The sequence below is a fragment of the Erinaceus europaeus genome, chromosome 12 (assembly GCF_950295315.1).
Source record: "Erinaceus europaeus chromosome 12, mEriEur2.1, whole genome shotgun sequence".
Classification (NCBI taxonomy): Eukaryota; Metazoa; Chordata; class Mammalia; order Eulipotyphla; family Erinaceidae; genus Erinaceus; species Erinaceus europaeus.
In genome coordinates, this window is record NC_080173.1 from 80,267,478 (window position 1) to 80,287,624 (window position 20,147).

The 20,147-nt window shown below is 42.0% G+C and overlaps 1 protein-coding gene across 3 annotated transcripts in view; it reads right to left on the bottom strand.

Annotated features, from left to right (window-relative positions):
- Positions 1-20,147, bottom strand: part of SMG6 (SMG6 nonsense mediated mRNA decay factor) — a 291,344-nt gene that overhangs the window by 187,701 nt on the left and 83,496 nt on the right. Inside the window, exons 1-2 of one of the 3 annotated variants that reach the window (XM_060204127.1) lie at positions 19,962-20,039; positions 19,274-19,419 (exon numbers count right to left, since the gene is read on the bottom strand). In XM_060204127.1, the coding sequence (XP_060060110.1) occupies positions 19,274-19,418 (145 nt within the window). In that variant the 5' untranslated portion in view covers position 19,419; positions 19,962-20,039. Of the gene's footprint in view, positions 1-19,273; positions 19,420-19,881; positions 20,040-20,147 lie in introns of those variants that run through there. The other 2 variants (XM_060204129.1, XM_007520393.3) reach the window with 2 other exon arrangements.

Sequence of the window (20,147 nt, forward strand, 5' to 3'; positions counted from 1 at the left end):
AAGCGCACGTAGCACAAAGCGCAAGGACCGGTATAAGGATCCCGGTTCGAGCTCCTGGCTTTCTACCTGCAGGGGAGTCACTTCACAGGCGGTGAAGCAGGTCTGCAGGTGTCTATCTTTCTCTCTCCCTCTCTGTCTTCCCCTCCTCTCTCCATTTCTCTCTGTCCTATCTAACAATGACAACAACAATAAAACAACAAGGGCAACAAGAGAGAATAAATAAATATTAAAAAAAAAAAGACAAGGATAAGCTGTACAAGTGTAAGCACCAGTATTATCTACCATTGTGTATCAAGGTGTTTGAAACAGCCAGAGAGGTGGCCCAGTAACTCAAAATTGGCATGCTTAAAGCCCCTGGTTTCATTCCAGCACCGCGGGTACAAAAGCAGAACTCTCTGGCCTCTCTGTCTCTTTCTATAAAAATAAATACTGGGTTGTTGGAAAAGTCATGACATGTTTTTGCAAAGAAAGATGTCGTGATTTTTCCAATAACCCAGTATTTCTAAAAGTGTTAAAAGACCAAAACCAGGGACCAAGCGGTGCCACACCTAGTTAAGTGAAAACACTACAGTGTGCAAGGATTTGGGTTCAAGCCCTCAGTCCCCACCTGCAGGGGAAGCTTCACAAATGGTGAAACACAGGGCTGGGTGGTGCCTCACTTGGTTGAGCTCACATGTTACAATGTGCAAGGGATGGGTTTCAAGCTCCTGGTCCCCACCTGCAGGAGGGAAAGCTTTGTGAATGGTGAAGCAATGTTGCCAGTGTCTCTCTCTCCCTCTCCCTCTCTCTCTCTCTCTCTCTCTCTCCCTCTCCCTCTCCCTTCTATCTCAATTTCTGGCTGTCTCTATCCAATACATAAAGATAATATTTTTAAAAAATGGTGAAACATTGCTTCAGGTCTCTCTGCCCCTACTCTTTTTTTTTTTTATTTTATTTATTTTGGATAAAAACAGAGAGGAACTGAGAAAGGAGGGGGAAATAAAAAGGGAAAGGGACAGAGAGACACCTGCAGCCCTACTTTACCACTCGTGAAGCTTCATCTCTGCAAGTAGGGACTTGAAACTGAGTCCTTGTGCACTGTAATGTGTGCACTTAATCAGGTGCACCACCGCCTGGCCCCCCTCTCTCACCTCTATCTTCTCCTTCCTTCTCAATTTCTGTCTCTATCCTAAATAAATAAATTTTAAGTATTATTAAAAACTACCAAAACCAAACTCCTAAAAATATATTTTTATAAGAGGTAGGAATTTTTTAATTTTTTTTCAAATATAAGATGTAAGTAAATTTTTCATATATAAGATGTGAATTTCACCCTGAGATTAGAAAAGTGGTACTGAATATGTTATATATTATGTCTCTCTCATAGATAAATATTTTAAAAAATTGCTAAGATGTGGTCAAGTGCAGTGGATAAAGTGCTTGACTCTCACGTGAGGTCCTTAGTTCAAGCCCCGGCAGCACATGTACCAGAGTGATGTCTGGTTCTTTCTCTCCTCCTATCTTTCTCATCAATAAATAAATAAAATCTTTTTAAAAAATGGTAAGATAAAAAAAATTTAGGAAACAAGCGGTGGTGTACCTGGTTGAGTGCATTTGTTATTACTATGCACAAAGACCCAGGTTCAAGTCCCTACTTCCCACTTGCAGGAGGAAAGTTTCACAAGTGGTGAAGCAGTTGCATGTACGTCTCTCTCTCTCTCTTTTTCTATCTCCCCTTTTAAATTTCTCCCTGTCTCTATACAATAAAAAAATAATTAATTTTTAAAGAAGTATGAAGAGCAGCACTTAAGCTCTTCTCAAAGAAATTTTGCTTTCCAGATCCCTAATGAACTGGATTCCAGGATTAATCAGCATGTTTTATGTATTTTAATTTAATGTCACGATATGGAATATTCATTTGGAGATTACATTTTCAGAACTATAACCTTGACCCAAAAAAAAAAAAAAAAAAGGAAAGACAGTAAGATTATAAACAATGACTAGATAACAGATGCCCCTAGCCTAACCTTTTAATTTTCATTGCCCAGACTGACTTGCTGACAGTTTGTTCTTGACTTGAACTTAATTCAAAACCTACTTATTGAGCTTTTACAGCACACTAGGCATTGCTCTAGACGCTCAACATGTCAGTAAATAAAACAGGTCAAGGATACCTATGTGCAGGGAGCTTACATTCTTGCAGAGGAATACTAAGAGGAAACACACATACACACCAAATAATCATCTAATATCTAGAAAAATATGTTTTTTTCCCTTTATTGAAGGATTCGTGTTTTATAGTCAACAGTAAATACAATAGTTTATACATGCATAACATTTCTCAGTTTTCCACATAACAATACAACCCCCACTAGGTCCTCTGTCATCCTTTTCCAGGACCTGTACTCTCCCACCCACCCACCCCAGAGTCTTTTACTTTAGTGCAGTACCCCAACTCCAGTTCAGGTTCTGCTTAGTGTTTTCTCTTCTGATCTTGTTTTAGAAAAACATGTTTTTTGTGGTTTAAAAAAAAAAAAAAAAAAAAAAGGCCAGGGGTAGATAGCCTAATAGTTATGCAATGAGACTTTCATACCTGAGGCTCCAATGTCCTAGGTTCAATCCCTGAACCACCATAAACCAGAGCTGAGCAGTGCTTAGGTGAAAGAAAGAAAGAAAGAAAGAAAGGAAGAAAGGAAGGAAGGAAGGAAGGAAGGAAGGAAGGAAGGAAGGGAGAAAGAAAGAATGAATTAGGGCAAGAGAGTAGAGATCAAAAGTACCAGAGAGAAGTGCAGTGCTTTTAGTCAGATTGCCAGGATGGGCTTCACAGCAGTAATATTTAAGCAAAGACTTACAGGAGATAAAGCTTTTGTCATGAAGACAGCTGAAGGCAGAGCATTCCAAAATGAGAAAACTGCTAATACAAATATCCAAAAAGGGCAGAAGAAAGAAAGTAAATATGGCTGAAGTTAGCCAAGGACCAAACAAGTGAAAGATATCAGAGGGAGGCAATTAGGGCTAAGTGGTAGGGAGGTGGGAGAGAAAGTTCCATATAGAGGAAGGTCTTGTTAATTCTGTCTTTTAAAGTGGCAGGCCAGAGGATGCTCCTGAAAAGTGGACTGATAGAATATATTTAAGAATCATTGCTTTATAGAAAGGACACTGTGTGAGAAAAAGAAAGTGAATTTAGGAAGAAGGCAGAGAGAGCAAGAAAGACCAAACTTCAATACTCAACTGAATTGTCTTTCTCTTCCTGCTTAAAATATTGTTTTCCACAGTAGTATTCAGATCCTATCTGAAAAAGGGTTTTCTCTTCCAGTGTGGAATCTTGAAGAACATGTCAATGGCGTGCAAAGTATGTCCAAGCAGGCATCTCAAAATAATTATTACCAAACAGTTCTCTGCTGATTGCCCTGACTTGAGTTCTGGGCATCACCCTCTCTCAGGGGAGAGGTGAAAAGAGGTTATGCGGGGCAAGCAGTGATAACAGGATGACGTCACAGGTGTGCCTCAAAGAAGCCCCCAGTGACTTCAGTTCCCAACCACTCTACAATGATTTATTCTACCCTGCCAGCGCCAGCTGGAGAAGAGATGAGGAAAGCTGACACAGCCTTAATCCCTGGGCAAGCACTCTAAGATCTTTCTCCTGCTAGTCCCCTGCCAGCCCCTCCCCTCTTTCAACCACTGAGCCTTGCTTCAGAAGCCAAAGTGTGAAAAGCACGTGTCTGGATTTCAGAAACCTGCTCCACAGTTGGAAATTCCCTGCAGCGTGTCAATTGCTGCATCTGCCGTTGGCACTTGGGGCAAGGGATCACATGGGCATTTCTGAAAAGAAGCTTCAAGACGGGAGACTCCTACTGACACAGGGACTTAAAAGCCAGAAAACTCCAATTACAGTAAATAAATTCCTAAATATAAGACAATCTGTCTTCTAAAAAGGAAACTGAGATGTACAAGGAAACCAAATAGTTTACAAACAGCAGTAATCAAGAACAAAAGCACAGACTAATTCCTGACTAATGGAAAAAGGATTTTATGGGCCAACAGGGTTCACCAGATATGTAGCTTAAACTAGAGTGTACTCTTTTTCTAGAGCTCTAGCCCATAGCCTTTTGGTAGTAAGTGGCTACCTTCTTTGAATTCATTTGTAGGACTCTCCTCAAACCCTTTTTTTTTTTTTGCCTCCAGGGTTATTGCCGGGCTCAGCGCCTGCACCACGAATCCACTGCTCCTGAAGACCATTTTTTACCCGTTTGCTGCCCTTGTTGTTTTATCATTGTTACGGTTATTATTGCTGTTGTTGCTGCTGCTTGGATAGGACAAAGACAGGGAGACAGAGAGGGGGAGAGAAAGACATCTGCAGACCTGTTTCACTGCTTGTGAAGTGACTCCCCTGCAGGTCGGGAGCCTGGGGCTTGAACCCTGATCCCTACTCCCGTTCCTTGCATTTCACGCCATGTGCGCTTAACCTGCTCCACTACCGCCTGACTCCCTCCTCAAACCCTTTTACCAAGACTTTTTCTCCTGTCAGTCCTCTGAAGAGTCTATATCACAAACTCTTCAAAAAAAAAAAAATTAAAAAGTGAGTCCAGTAATACCACTTGCCATGAAATAAGGAGGCAAGTTGGAAAAGAAATTCTTCCTTGAAAGAGCAGCTACATATTTTGTTAACCAAGATAGAGGTGCCCAAAATTTTCGATGCATTTTTGCACAGAAAGACATAGAAAAAAAAATATATCGTGACTTTTCCAAAAACCCAGTATTTTCCCATTTTCATTCCAGGTCTCCAAGAATTTCCCACTGTGAAATTTCCACAGAAAATAAGCTGATCACAAAAAGGGGGTGGGGCTAACACATGTGCAACCAAGAAAAACAGCAGATTAGCAGAAACCCATCTACAATACCCAGTTCATCATGGAGTTTCTAAAATAACCATGTGTGAGGGTGTTCAGCGGTGGTGCACCTAGTAGTGTGTGCATGGTACAATGCATCGGAGCCAGGCTCAAGCCCCCATCCCTACTTGCAGAGGGGAAGCTTTACAAGCGGTGAAACAATGCAGCAGGTCTTTCCCCCGCCCACTCCCATCTCTCCCTCTCAATATCTCTCTATCCAAAATAAATAAAAATATAAAAAATAAAATACCCTTGGTGAGTATATTTTAAAGAAATAAGACACAGGTAGGTAGCCCAGGTGGTGGTGCAGTAGATAAAAGACTGGACTCTCACGCTGAAGTCCTTAAGGAAAAGTGGTTGGAGGAAATAGCTCAACTGGTAGAGCATCAGGCTTGTAACTAGTAGAACACCAATTCAATCCCTGGTGCTGTGTGGGTCAGAGTGATGCTCTGGTTTATCTCGTGCTCTCTTTCTCTCTAGTTCATAGAAACCATTCTCTTTCATATATAATACGTCTTTTTAAAATTTTTTATTATCTTTATTTTTTATTGGGTAGAAATAGGCAGAAATCGAGAGGGAAGGAGGGATAGAGAGAAAAAGAGACAGAGAGAGATACCTGCAGCACTGTTTCACCACTCGTGAAGTTTTCCTCCTGCAGGTGGGGACTGGGGACTCGAACCTGGGTCCTCAAGCACTGTAACATGTGCACTCAACCAGGCGTACCACCACCCGGCCCCAATACATCTTTTAAAAAAGAAATAAGAGACAAGCTCACAAATATGTTCATAGGACAAGAAACGATAAGGAAAGAGTAGATTTGGTGGTCTGGGAGGTGGTGCAGTGAATAAAGCATTGGACTCTCAAACATGAGGTCCTGGGTTTAATCCCCGGCAGCACATGTACCAGATTGATGTCTGGTTCTTTATCACTCTCCTCATTTCTCATTAATAAATAAAATATATTTAAAAAAATTTTTTAAGTAGTTTTGGAAAAATATCATCAAAGCACCTCAAAACAAAAGCATATAATTGAATTTTGTTATTAGTGGAGTATAATTAACAGCTGATTAGGTATAGCTAAGAAAAGGTTCAGTGAACTGAAAGACAGAATCAAGGAAACTATCTCAAATGTAGCACAAAAAGAAAGTCAGGGAAATAAAAACAGGTTTAAGAGACATCAAAGAGCAGCCAGGGAAGTTGTGCAGCAGTGAAGCACTACTTTCACATAAGATCCTGCTTTTAAACTGCTGCACTGCATGTATCAGAGAGATGTACATTAAAGTCACCCTATACATCTACTTAAATGCCTAAAGTTTAAGAAAGAAAGAAAGAAAGAAAGAAAGAAAGAAAGAAAGAAAGAAAGAAAGAAAGAAGGAAGGAAGGAAGGAAAGAAAGAAAGAAAGAAAGAAAGAAAGAAAAAGAAAAAAAGGACTGCTAATATCAAAAGTTGGCAAAGATAAGAAACTAGGACTATCACACTGCTGGAAAGAATGTAAAACTGTCCAACCACTTTGGAAAAAAGTTTAGCAGTTTCATATAAAAATCAAACATACACTTGACATATAGTCTAGGGAATTCATCCTAGATATTAGGCAAGAGAGATGAAACAGATGTTCACAAAAACACTTTCACACAAATGTTTGTGGAAGTTTTATTCATAATAGTGAAAAACTTGTGCAAGCAAACAACATAAATGTCCATCAACCAGTATCTAGATACACAAAACTATAGCAATACCCACACAGAGAAATCTACTCACTAATACAAGTGAGTGAAATACTGATAATTTTTTTTTAATTTTATTATCTTTATTTATTGACTGGATAGAGACAGAAATCAAGAGGGATGGGAGGGATAGAGAGGGTGAGAGACAGAGAGACACCTGCAGCCCTGCTTCACCACTTGTGAAGCTTTCCCCCTACAGGTGGGGACTGGGGGCTCAAACCCAGGTCCTTGAGCATTGTAACATGTGCGCTCAACCAGGTGCGCCACCACCCGGCCCCCTGATAAATGTTATAACATGAAGAAAACTCACAAGGGGTGGGGGAGACACCATAACAGTGATGCAAAAAGACTCATGTCTGAGGCTCTGAGGCCTCAGGTTCAAGCCACCACATCACCACTAAAAACAAAAACAGCGCAAAGTGCAAGGACCGGCGTGAGGATCCCGGTTCAGGGCCCCGGATCCCCATCTGCAGGGGAGTCACTTCACAGGTGGTGAAGCAGATCCATAGGTGTCTTTCTCTCCCCCTCTCTGTCTTCCTCTCCTGTCTCCATTTCTCTCTGTCCTATCCAGCAATGATGACATCAATAACAATAACTACAATAAAACAACAAGGGTAACAAAAGGGAATAAATGTTAAAAAAAATTATTAAAAAGCAAAAAAACAAACAAACCACCCCCTCAGGGATACTACACTGACCAAAAGAAGCCAGATGCAAAAGTATGTACTGTATGGTTCCACTTATATGACACTACAGAAAAGACATATCTAATTTATGGTGACAGAAAGTGTGTGAATAACGGGGTGCCCAGAATGAAAGAGATAACTGGGATGGGCACAAAATGAACTTCTGGGGATGATGGAACTGTTCTATACCTTGATTATAAGTGATGGTCACTATTTACTTAAGCATATAAATGGATCAAACTCATTTCAGTTTAAATGGTAAATTTTATTAAATGCAAACTATACCTTAATAAAACAGAATTTAAAAATAGGATGGTATAGCAAACTGGAGAGGTTGCTTGGTGAGTACAAGTGCATCTCCTGCACATGTGAGGATTTGAGCTGAATTACATGTAGCAGAGCAGTACTATGTTATAAAGTAAATATTTTAAAATAAAGGTATAAAACAAGAAGTCACAAAGAAACTGATATAAAAAGGATGGTATGTATGAATCCAAATACACTGATAACTACAGTAACTGTCAATGGTCTCAATGCTCTAAGAAAAAGCAGCTCAAATAAACACCTGTAAACAAGAGAATGACTACTATGTGAATGGATTAAAAGATAATACTATACCAATAAAAAGCATCAACTATATAACAACACATTTCCATAAGCCAAAGAAAACTAGGTTTTGGCCAGTGATAGAAAATTAAGTAACACCATAAAGCAAAGCAAAAGGGAATCAGAAGATAGTTTGGGTAGGAGCTAGTTCAACCAGGTACAGCACAATGCTCTGTAGTGAATAAGATTCTAGACTAAAGCCCCAATACCACCTGGGAGCACCACAGACAGCGTGAAGTAGCTCCATGGGTGGCACAGCTGGGTTGTATTCTCTCCTTACACTCCTACCTCCCAATTGGAAAAAAAAAAAAGAAAAAAAAAAAAAAGAAAGAAAGAAAGAAAAAGAAAAAACGGGCCAGGCAGAGGCACACTGGGTTTACGTGCACATAGTAGAAGTACAGGGACCCATGCAAGGATCCTGGCTCCCCACCTGTGGGGAGTCACTTCACAAGCAGGGAAGCAGGTCTGGAGGTGTCTCTCTCAATATCTCTATCTATCTATGTATCTATCTATTTATCTATGTATCTATCTTCCCCTCCCCTCTCAATTTCTCCCAGTCCTATCCAATAAAATGGGGGGGGGGGGAAGGCCTCCAGGAGCAATGAATTCATAGTGCAAGCACGGAGCACCAGCAATAATCCTGGAGTCCCCCCCCCAAAAAAAAAAAAAGTACAGGAGGCCATTCAGCAATAGAACTGCACATGTGGGAGTCGGGTTGTAGCAAAGCAGGTTAAGCGCATGTGGTGCAAAGCACAAGGACTGGCATAAGGATCCTGGTTCAAGCCCCCAGTTTCCCACCTGCAGGGGAGTCGCTTCACAGGCAGTAAAGCAGGTCTGCAGGTGTCTATCTTTCTCTCCCCCTCTCTGTCTTCTTCTCCTCTCTCCATTTCTCTCTGTTCTATCCAATAACAATGACATCAATAACAACAACTATCATAACTACAACAATAAAACAAGGGCAACAAAAGGGAATAAATAAATATTTTTAAAAGAAAAAACAACAAAGGCAATAAAAGGGAATAAATTTAAAAATATATTCTTAAAATAAAAAAAAAAAAAAGAACTGCAAATGCACCAGGTCGTGGGTTCATTCACCAATGACATATTAAAAAATAAATGAATGTAGGGAACTGGACAGCGACACATCTGGTCACAGTGCGCAAGGTGCACAAGTGGTAAAGCAGTGCTTCGGTGTCACTCCTTTCCCCGACTCTATCTCCTCCTTCCTTCTTGATTTCTCTGTCTCTAATGAATACTTTTTCATCTTTAAAAAATTAATATATATGTATATATGTGTATATATATATTATACACACACACACACACACACACACATATATTCCAGAAGTTAGCACAGTGGGCAAGACACTGGATTCTCAAGCGTGAAGTCCCAAGTTCGATCCTTGGCATCATGTGTACCAAAGTAATGCTCTGGTCTATGGCTATACCACCCTGAACACACCTGATCTCGTCTGATCTGGGAAGCAGGGTCGGGCCTGGTTAGTACTTGGATGGGAGACAAAGTAATGCTCTGGTTCTCTACACCCCTCCTTTCATTAATGAACAAATACATCTTTAAAATAAATAAATAAGCAAACCATTATATAAAACAACAGGGATAGCAGGTAAGCCCCCTTGCCCCCTTCCTTTTATTTAAAAAAAAGCACAAGAGATCCTAGATAAGTTGGAGGAAAGAACAAATAATGTTCCTTAAAAGCTTTTTAGGGGGCCGGGCGGTAGCACAAGGACTGGCTTAAGGATCCTGGTTCGAGTCCCCAGTTCACAAGCAGTGAAGCAGGTCTGCAGGTGTCTGTCTTTCTTTCCCTCTGTCTTCCCCTTCTCTCTCAATTTCTCTCTGTCCTGTCCAACAACAATAATAATAATAATGACAAGGGCAACATAAATGGGGAGGAAAATGGTCTCCAGGAGCACTGGATTCATAGTGCAGGCACCAAGCTCCAGCAATAACCCAAGAGGCAAGAAAAAGAAAAAAGTTCTTTTTAAATATTTTATATTTATTTATTTTTCCCTTTTGTTGCCCTTGTTTTTTGTTTGTTTTTGTTTTTATTTTTTATCTTTATTTATTTGTTGGATAGAGTCAGCCAGAAATTGAGAGGGAAGAGGGTGATAGGAAGAGAGACAAAGAGACAGACACCTGCAGCCCTGCTTCACCACTCACAAAGCTTCCCCCTTGCAGGTGGGGACCAGGGACTTGAACCCAGGTCCTTGAGCACTGTAACATGTATGCTCAACCAGGTGTGCCACCACCCAGCCCCTGCTTTTTATTGTTGTTGTAGTTATTATTGTTTTGTTACTGATGTCATCTTTGTTAGATAGGGCAGAGAGAAATGGAGAGAGGAGAGGAAGACAGAGGAGGGAAACAAAAGATAAACAAGTGAAGCAACTCCCCTGCAGGTGGGGAGCAAGGGGCTCGCAAAAAAAGTTCTTTTTAAAAAGACCAGGGAAACAGCTCACTGGGTAGAGCATGCCCCTACCCGTATCCAAGGCCCTGGGTTCAAGCCCCAACGAACACCACAGAGGAGCACCACTGAACCATGGGTTATAGGTCAATTCTGTGATGCCGCTCCCTCTCTCTATCTCTGTCTTTCATCCTGGATGTGAGGGCGATCTGGCTGCAACATGTCACTCCATTGATCGCCAGGGTTGATTCGGCTGATCTGGCTGGCTTGGGGGGTGTCCCCTTCCTCCCTCACAGCTCCATGTGCGTCCCTCCCGAAGCTATGCGCTAGGGGGAAGAAGACGGCCTTCCCCGAATAGAGACAGACCAGTCTTCGGTCGAAGGTACAAGAGTAACTGCGCTCCCCTGCTAGAACCTCCAAACAAGCTCTCAAGAATACATATGTAGCAACTACAAAATGTCATTAGGTATTAGCACAGTGTTGTTTGTGCTGTGGTCCTTACTGATCATAACCTTTGAAAGCTACAATTCTTTCCCAGACTAGTTTTAGCTAGTTAGGACCTAAAGAAAAACTTACTCCCCTTAACCCACACTCTCAGAATATACCCACTTCCCCAGTGGATTCAACAAACAATGCAAATTTGGCCCAAGTTCCCCATAAACCACACATTTAGAATTTTACTTCTCAGGAAAAACCCAGATAGCTTAGAAAAGGCAGCTAAGAATCCTGCTGCCAACATTTCTCCCAATATTGTCTTCCTTTCTTTCCTCTTTCCTCTGAGAGAGAGAGAACTGTTCTACCACTTCTGAAACTTTCTTCCTGTAATGCAGGGACTGGGAGCTTGAACCTGGGTCCTCACGCAGGATAACATGTGCACTCTACCAGCTGTACCACCACCTGTCTCCGTATCACTACTAGGCAGTGGTGGGTTACTATACTTAAGTATTCCATACCAAAACAGCAGTAGATATGAAACCACATGGTCACATTTGGGCAAAAACAGGCCATTTATTCAACTGATATGATAATGGCTTAATTTTATAATCAAATATGACTGAATTTTCTCATTTCTTTAGCTTTTCATAGCTATTTCTCCTTGCCCACCCTACAGTAACTGATTCATTCTGAAAACAAGGACCCTGGTATTCAGAATCCAAGAGACAAGGAAAGCCCCCTGACAACCTCACTTCTCTAGCTATTTCTTCTCTTCCAGGGAACTCTGTTAAACAGCATGTTGCTATAACTCCCACATAGGGATAAAGGGCACAGCTGAAGGATGCAGTCTCCTTTGGCCTGCATTCCAAAGCCTAGGCTCTTCTGATCTTTGAATCTATTTCTTATAAAAATTGTTAGCCATGTTGCTAACAATGAAGGTAATGAATTAATGAAGGTTAGGCAATATTCACTGAGATTACCTGTACGGGGGACGGGAGATAGCTTACCCAGTAGAACATACACTTTATCAAATTCAAGGGTCTGGGTTTGAGCCCCTAATTTTTTTCCCCATGGGTACACCATGGGGGGGGGGGGGAACTTCATGAGATGTGGAACAGTGCTATGTCCCCCCTCCCTCTCTCTCTCTCTCTCTCTCTCTCACACACACACACACACACACACACACACCATCTATCTAGAAAAAAAGAGTTTGCCTGCCAAGAATGGTGGAATCACACAGACATGAAGTCTGAGAGAAGTTCTGGCAGCAAAGGAGGAGGGGAGAGAGGGGGATAAAAGGGGGGGGGGAGAGCAAGGGAGGGAGGGAGAGGGAGAGGGAAATATTACCAGTTGAAATCTGTCTATGTTTCCTTATGGAAAAAAGCCCAAGAGCTTCTACCACTAAAGAAACAGGAGGAGAAATGAGAGGGACAGTTTATATAGTTAAACTCAAACCTAACCCCTCATGAAAGGTGGATTTCCTGTACAACTGTTCTGACAAGCAGGGGATTAGGCACTTCATACATTGTACTTGGGTAAGAGACGAAGACAGAAATAAATTGCCACAGTGGACCAAACTGCTATACTGAAGGTCTCTAAGGCTGTTGTATGGTAAAAGACAAAGAAATTTTGGTTGGAAATCAAACTTCTCTATTAATTAAATTCCATATACAATAATGGCATAAATGAGTGATGTTCATTCCCAGGTTAAGCACCCACACATCTCTCAAGTTCTATCAGTCCTATGTAAAAAGTTATCATTTTCTATCCCTCTAAAGGCAGACATGTGGCACCCACTCCCTCTACCTCCTGAATTTTAGGACTACTAGCTAAACATAAAAAGGTTAAAGATAATAAAAAAAAAATGCCAGGCTAGCCCTACCTCAGCTCCATTCCTTAAATATTCCCCAAGAGTAAGAGCACCAACAGCACATCACACATGTCTCTTGGGTGCCCTCTTGCTGCCACCAGGGTTTTTTTTTTTGCAAGTCTGAAAGGTATCATCTGCTCTCTGAACTAACTAGTAGGAAAAGAGGGGGCCAGGGCACAGAAAAGGGAAGTTATTCCAGTGGTGGCCAATGAATAACATCTAATGATTTATAGGAAGTATAATCCAATAATACAGTAAAATAAAACAGTGTGTGCCTAAGATGGTTTTGATTCCAAGAATTATAAAACATATTTTTTAAAAAGGCAAGAGCAATAGAGAAAGAGGAAGGAAAAAAAGGGGGGGGCAGATTGGAGTAAATTGGGCACAGATGGGGGATGCAATGGGGTTTCTGGTGATGCCCTACCACAGATGTTGCTTCAATTACTCCTCTTCAAGAAACCAAAGCTTTATTTCCCTAAATTACAGAATTTTTAAAATATTAAAATTCTTTAAGTGCTTGTGGTTTAAATCAACAGTTCACCCTCCAACATCATGTCAGCCAATCAGATGGCTACTGAAGTGTTAAATGTTAAGGCACATGGAAAGGCCACATTTCTCCCTTTGGGGTCGGGAATGCCGCAGAGAGATTACCAATTGTGACATCACTCTGGGAACCACCTAGCTCACCATCATTCACCAAAGGATAATTCTAGAGAGTGACCAATTTAAGGAACATACTATTTAATGAGAGCTGGCTGTCCAGAACTGTGGGCTTCTTCATCCATGCATACTTACTTACTGAGTACCTAACAAATACCAGGCACTATGTTAAGGAGTAAACACTCCTCAAATTTATTTGCCTCCGGGAGTCAGGTGGTAGCGTAGCGGGTTAAGCTCACCTGGCGCAAATCGCAAGGACCAGCACAAGGATACCGGTTCGAACCCCTGAGTCCCCACCTACAGGGGCGTTGCTTCACAGGCCGTAAAGCAAGTCTCCAGGTGTCTGTCTTCTTTCCCCTCCTGTCTTCCCCTCCTTTCTCCATTTCTCTCCGTCCTAACAATGATGACATCAATAACAACTACAGTAATAACTACAACAATAAAACAAGGGCAACAAAAGGAAGTATTTTTTAAAATTTGTCGTTTTTACTGCGGCTGTACCCACAGCCCCTCTGCCTGGCCCTCAATAAAACGCTTTATCTGGGGAAGAAAAAAAAGTCTCCAGCCACTTAAATATAGGGTATTGGGATTCTAGACTTGCTATAGTTCACTGAAGTAGGACTTTTGCATATGGCTCTCAAAAAAGGATGAGATAAAAGTCTCTCCACCTATAATAGCCCTGAATATCTCTCTCTCTCTCTCTCTCTCTCCATATATATATGCCCCCTGCAGGACTATTGCTGGGGGGGGGGGGGGGCTCGGTACCTGCAACACGAATTCACTGCTCCTGGAGACTATTTTTTCCCCTTTTATTGCCCTTGTTTTTTTTTTAAATCATTGTTGTGGTTATTATTGTTGTTATTGATGTCATTGTTGCTGGATAGGACAGAGAGAAATGGAGAGAGGAGGGGGAGACGGAGAGGGAGAGAGAAAGATAGACACCTGCAGATCTGCTTCACCGCCTGTGAGGCAACTCTCCTGCAGGTGGGGAGCTAGGGGCTCAAACCGGGATCCTCATGGCAGTCCTTGCACTTTGCACCACGTGCACTTAACCCGCTGGCTACCGCCTGACCGCCCAAATCTCAATTTTAAGATCACTGCTGAAATCTGAACATTTACTTAGCTAAGTGATGATATAACGTAATTCAACTTATTTTCTCCTGAGAGTGTGAGAGTAAGGGACAAATCTACCTCATAATCTGTGCCTCCTCTAACTCTAAGGAAAATAATAACCTAGAAAAAGAGGAAAGATACTTTTCTCTCATCCCACCTAAACTTTTCTGTCCATTATACCTGTAAGGTGTTCAAAGCTTTTGAACAGTTCTATCTCTCTCCTGATAAGGAAAATACTTGTGAAAAGTAGTCTTGGGCCTTGGGAGATAGCATAATGGTTATACAAAAAGATTTTCAGGTCTGAGGTTCTTAAGGCCTGGGTTCAGTCCCCAGCACTACCATAAACCAGAGCTGAGCAGCGCTCTGGTAAATAAATAAATAAAATAACAATAATAATAATTAGTCACACACCCTTTAAAAAAGTAATCACACTAAACTGTTAGTAATGTTATTTCCTTTCCTAAATTAGCTAGTATTTTGCAAAAAGGGTAAGTTATACAAGGGTAACAACACAAAAAAGTAACCAGCAGCATCAGTAAAGAGCATGCTTTTAATTGTGTTGTCAGAAAAAGTCATGATGCATTTTTGCACTAAAAAAAAAACAAAACAGGGGAGTCGGGCTGTAGCGCAGTGGGTTAAGCGCAGGTGGCGCAAAGCACAAGGACCAGCATAAGGATCCCGGTTCGAACCCCGGCTCCCCACCTGCAGGGGAGTCACTTCACAGGCGGTGAAGCAGGTCTGCAGGTGTCTATCTTTCTCTCCTCCTCTCTGTCTTCCCCTCCTCTCTCCATTTCTCTCTGTCCTATCCAACAACGACAACAACAATAATAACTACAACAATAAAACAACAAGGGCAACAAAAGGGAATAAATAAATAAATAAAATAAATATTAAAAAAAAAAATTTTTAAAGTAGAAAAAAAAAACCAGAAAAATGCATCATGACTTTTCTGACAACCCAGCACAGGTATCCTTGTTGAGCTCCTAATCACATTCCTCATGGAGCACTTCCACAGGGAAAGTCTAGCATGGGTTAAGAGGATCCCAATTTACCACAGATCACCTCAGCTTCAGGCAGGAACACTCCTATTCCACTTAGCCCAAGAACTGACATATGCAAACACCCACCCAGAAGGACACATCTAAGCAGGAACAGAAAGAAAGATGATGGCCCAGATGTTCCATAACTTGCAGTGATTGCAAAATCACTACAGGCTCAAGCACCTGGGAGGGCCCAGCAGCATCAAGCCCTTACTTCCTGGTTTCAGACAGCCAGGACCCTTCGCGGATGGGTGGTGACTCTGACGGCATGCAGACTGGCCTGGAGAGAGGCCTTTAGAAGGGTACTGGCTGATGGGACTTGGGGGCTGAACACTCAGGACTGATTTATCACTTCCTTACTCATAAAATGTGATTCAAACTGCTGCTGATTAGTGAAGGATTTAAATCTTTACCCTCTCCCCAACCCCCTTCCTTCTCCACCCCCGGCACAGATGCTGCTACTCAGCCACAACACCCCCTTCTTGCCACTGTCCGTGCAAGCACAGCACAAGGGCCCAGAGAAGATGACTCATGTGCTGGGAAATGGAAAAGTGCATCTTCCCACCAGCCAGCCCTGCTGAGTGCTCAGCTCACCCCTCTCCCAATGGCAGCCCACACAGTGGGGTCTGGACGGCTGCCTCAGCTGCACACCGGGTACTTGGCAGCACGTCCACAGAGCTCTCTGTCCTAGCTGAGTGCTATATCCTGTGGCCTGGGCTGTTTTCCCCTGAAATACCCTTGGAGCTTCTGACCACCTCAGTTCATACTCATTTTTGGTCCCAGCTGTCTCGTGGAGGTGAGCATAAGGAAAAGACCAGAATGAGTAGCAGAGTCTCAAGCAAAGACTCGGACATGTCCTTCCTTCCAATATGGCCAATCATGGAAGACAGTCCTACCTTATCAAGTACCTTGGTCTCAAAGGAAACCACCTACTTCCTTTTTTTTTTTTTTTTTTTGGTTCTCATCTTCCTGTCACCCATATTTTCTTAAATTTTATTTAACAACAGCTACAAAGAGAGAGAGGGACAGAAACAGAGAGAGACAGAGACTCACTGATGGCCTATATAAAGTCCAAGGAATTCCTTTTTATGGAGCAAAAGCTGATGACAATAGATGCTTCACAGGCAAGAGATGCAGGTCTTTGGTGTTTATATTTCCAGAAGCCACATGTCACTTGTCCTAGAACAATACCCTGGCAGAGGCCATAGTTCTGTACAGGCAGCTCACTGAACTTTTTTTTTTCTAAAAGGAGGCAGGAAAATCAAGAGGAGGGCACCTTTAGGAGGCCCCATTTCCTGAATACTATAAGCTTCCCTCTTTTTTTTTTTTTTAATATTTTATTTATTTATTCCCTTTTGTTTCCCTTGTTGTTTTATTGTTGTAGTCATTATTGCTGTTGTTGGATAGGACAGAGAGAAATGGAGAGAGGAGGGGAAGACAGAGAGGAGGAGAGAAAGATAGACACCTGCAGACCTGCTTCACCGCCTGTGAAGCGACTCCCCTGCAGCCGGGGTTCGAACCGGGATCCTTATGCCGGTCCTTGTGCTTTGCGCCACCTGCGCTTAACCCGCTGCGCTACAGCCCAACTCCCCAGAAGCTTCCCTCTTAAGTAGCAGGACCAGCAGAGTAAACATGAAGAAGTCAATCTCTCTCTCCTTTGGATTTCATAGACTCACCATGACAATACATTACAAATTTTAATTTCTGCTTTCTGGAAACCACCACCCCTCTGAACACTAGGCTTCTTCAAAGCTGTTTAAATATTTTATTTATTTTCCCTTTTGTTGCCCTTGTTGTTGTATTGTTATAGTTATTGTTGTTGTTATTTATGTCATCACTGTTGGGTAGGACAGAGAGAAATGGAGAGAAGAGGGGAAGACAGAAGGGGGGGGAGAGAGATAGACACCTGCAGACCTACTTCACCGCCTGTGAAGTGACTCCCCTGCAGGTGAGGAGCTGGGGGCTCGAACCCGGATCCTTACGCTGGTCCTTGTGCTTTGCACCATGTGCGCTTAACCTGCTGTGCTACCGCTGGATTCCCCCTCAAAGCTGTTTAAACCTTGAGAATAACCAGCCAAGTTCAAAATGGAACCTAAGACTCTCCATCACACCTTATGCTAAAAATTATAAATGTTAAAAAAATTATAAATGTTGTAACAGGCAAGAGGAGAAAATCTTCTAGAACTATTTATTTTTTATTTATTTATTCATTTATTTTCCCTTTTGTTGCCCTTGTTGTTTTTCATTATTGTTGTAGTTATTATTGTTGTTGTTATTGATGTCATCGTTGTTAGATAGGACAGAGAGAAATGGAGAGAGGAGGGGAAGATAGAGAGGGGGAGAGAAAGATAGACACCTACAGACCTGCTTCACCTCTTGTGAAGCAACTCCCATGTAGGTGGGGAGCCGGGGGCTCGAACCAGGATCGTTCCGCCGGTCCTTGTGTTTTGTGCCACCTGTGCTTAACCCGCTGCACTACCGCCCAACTCCCTATTTATGTATTTTTTAAAATCTTTGGATAAGACAGAGAGAAATGGAGAGGGGAGTGGGAAAGGAAAGAAACACCTGCAGCTCTACTTCACTGTTCATGAAGCTTCCCCACACAGATGAGGTCCAGGGGCTTGAACCTGTGTCCCTGCATATGGTAAAGTGTATGCTCAACCTGGCATGCCACATACCTATCTCCCCTAGAATTCTGATGTGATCAAAACCAAGCTGGTAGCCTGGGAGGTAGCTCATCAACAGAGCACAGGAGTTGCATTATGAAAATCCAAGCAGACTAACACAGGGCCTTGCAGAGTTTTAGGAGGAGCCAAGTTTCAAGGAAAAGTGTGGCAAACCCACTTCATCAGGTGAGAAATCCCTACCCCACCAACTAGGAAGCTAAAGTATAACTCCCAAACACAAGTGGGAAAAGAAATAAATTATCTTCAGAGAGAGATCACTATGGTGCAACAAGAGAAACAGTGATCCAAAACTACCAGGTATGTTTCACAACAAATTCTCCATGAAGCAATTCCCATTTCTGGACCTTTCAGCCCTAAGACCAAACACTATGCCAGTGCTTTGACATGCTTCTTTGGCAGCATGAACCAAATCTCCCTTAAACCCACAAAATAATGTCACCCCTATGCTGCATTACTATTGCTATTAAGTCAAATCATATCATCCCTACCTAAGTGGGATGGAGATAAAGAAATGATCTTCATAAAGCCCTTTGTGATTTGATCATCAGAGCATTTAAAAATCCTGCCAATCAGTCCTCAGTTAAAGTCCCCTACAAAGCAAACCCCCCATAAAAAAAAAAAAGTTTTCAGAAAAACATTTCAGAATGCCTATCAGTATATTACCCGATTCTGAGCCTGGTGATTTTTGTGCTTCCAGATTTGAGTCACCAAAACTCATCAATTCTCTGTTCTTACTCCCTGGCAGGCTCCCACAAGGGATATCCCATAGGGAACTAGACTTTTCCATATTGAACAAACAGGGTACATGAGTCCAGAGACAGCTATTCCCAATCCCTGCCAAGCGTATGGTCTCTGCAATGAAACATTTCAGCAATGCCTCTCCCCAGGGAGAGGCTCTCAGTCTGCAGCCTTCAAGAGGGCTTGCTGCTGCCTTTAGCATGACCAGATGTGCAACAGCATCTCTGGGTTTGCAAATTAAGTTCAATACCCATGATTCCCTCCTTTCATCCCACCCAAGCACTACAGAGTCATATAGGTTTCAGAGAATATATTGAAGAGCTGAAAGTCAATGTTGAGGGTGTGTGTGCGTGGTAATATGATAAAATAAATAAAACACTAGGTTAATCTTTACATGTTTAGATTAAGAAACTGAATGCTCCTTACCTTTCAACTGGGAGTTGTGTACAGCAAACATGTTGATGGTCATAAGCTGTAGCATTCGGGTACTCCCAATAGGAGAGGGACTATGCTGCAGCAACACCTGAAACTCCTTGAGGACCTTCTCAGCCACTGCAGGAAATGTCTCCATGCTACAAATACAGCCAGCCCAGCAATGAGAAAACATTCCCCAAAAGAACCTCGTACACACATACATATACACATGTCGTCCCCCCCCCCTCTGTACCTAGTATGTTTCTTTGTTACTTTTACAAACCTTCCTGGTATTTCTGATTGTGAACAAATTTAACAAGTGGTCAAGGTTTAGAGATGGAAACAACTAAAATTTTTGATAAATTGTTATGAGTTATTATGCTTCGGTATGCTATTTCCTAACCCCTGGCAATAACTAGATTCAAACTGAAATGAAGTTTTCTGAAACAATCAGTTTTTCTTCAAAAAAAAAAAAAAAAAAACTAACAAATTTCCTTTAAGCTCTAAGAATTACATATCCCCCCCCCCCACAAACTATCTGGTATAAAAAACTATATAGAACATAGTTCTTAACCTTGATATAAACTTAAAAGAGGTTAATGATTCTAAAGATTCCTTACTCAAGGCTATGCTCTTAGGTACTATCATATTAATTGCTTCACCAAAGGATCCCACATTTCCCCTTGAAAATTCCCTAGACCTTGGGCCCCAATAATCTGTTTCAGTCTTTCCTGTGTTGCTATATCCTCCTCCATCTCACAGGCATCTGCTCATCAGGGTCTGTATGTTTTCAGGCCAGTGGAAATATAATGCCCTGGCCAACTGCCACTCCCAATACAGGAAGAGCCTGTAATGTAGGGAGGTAAAAATCCAGCCAGTGACCTAG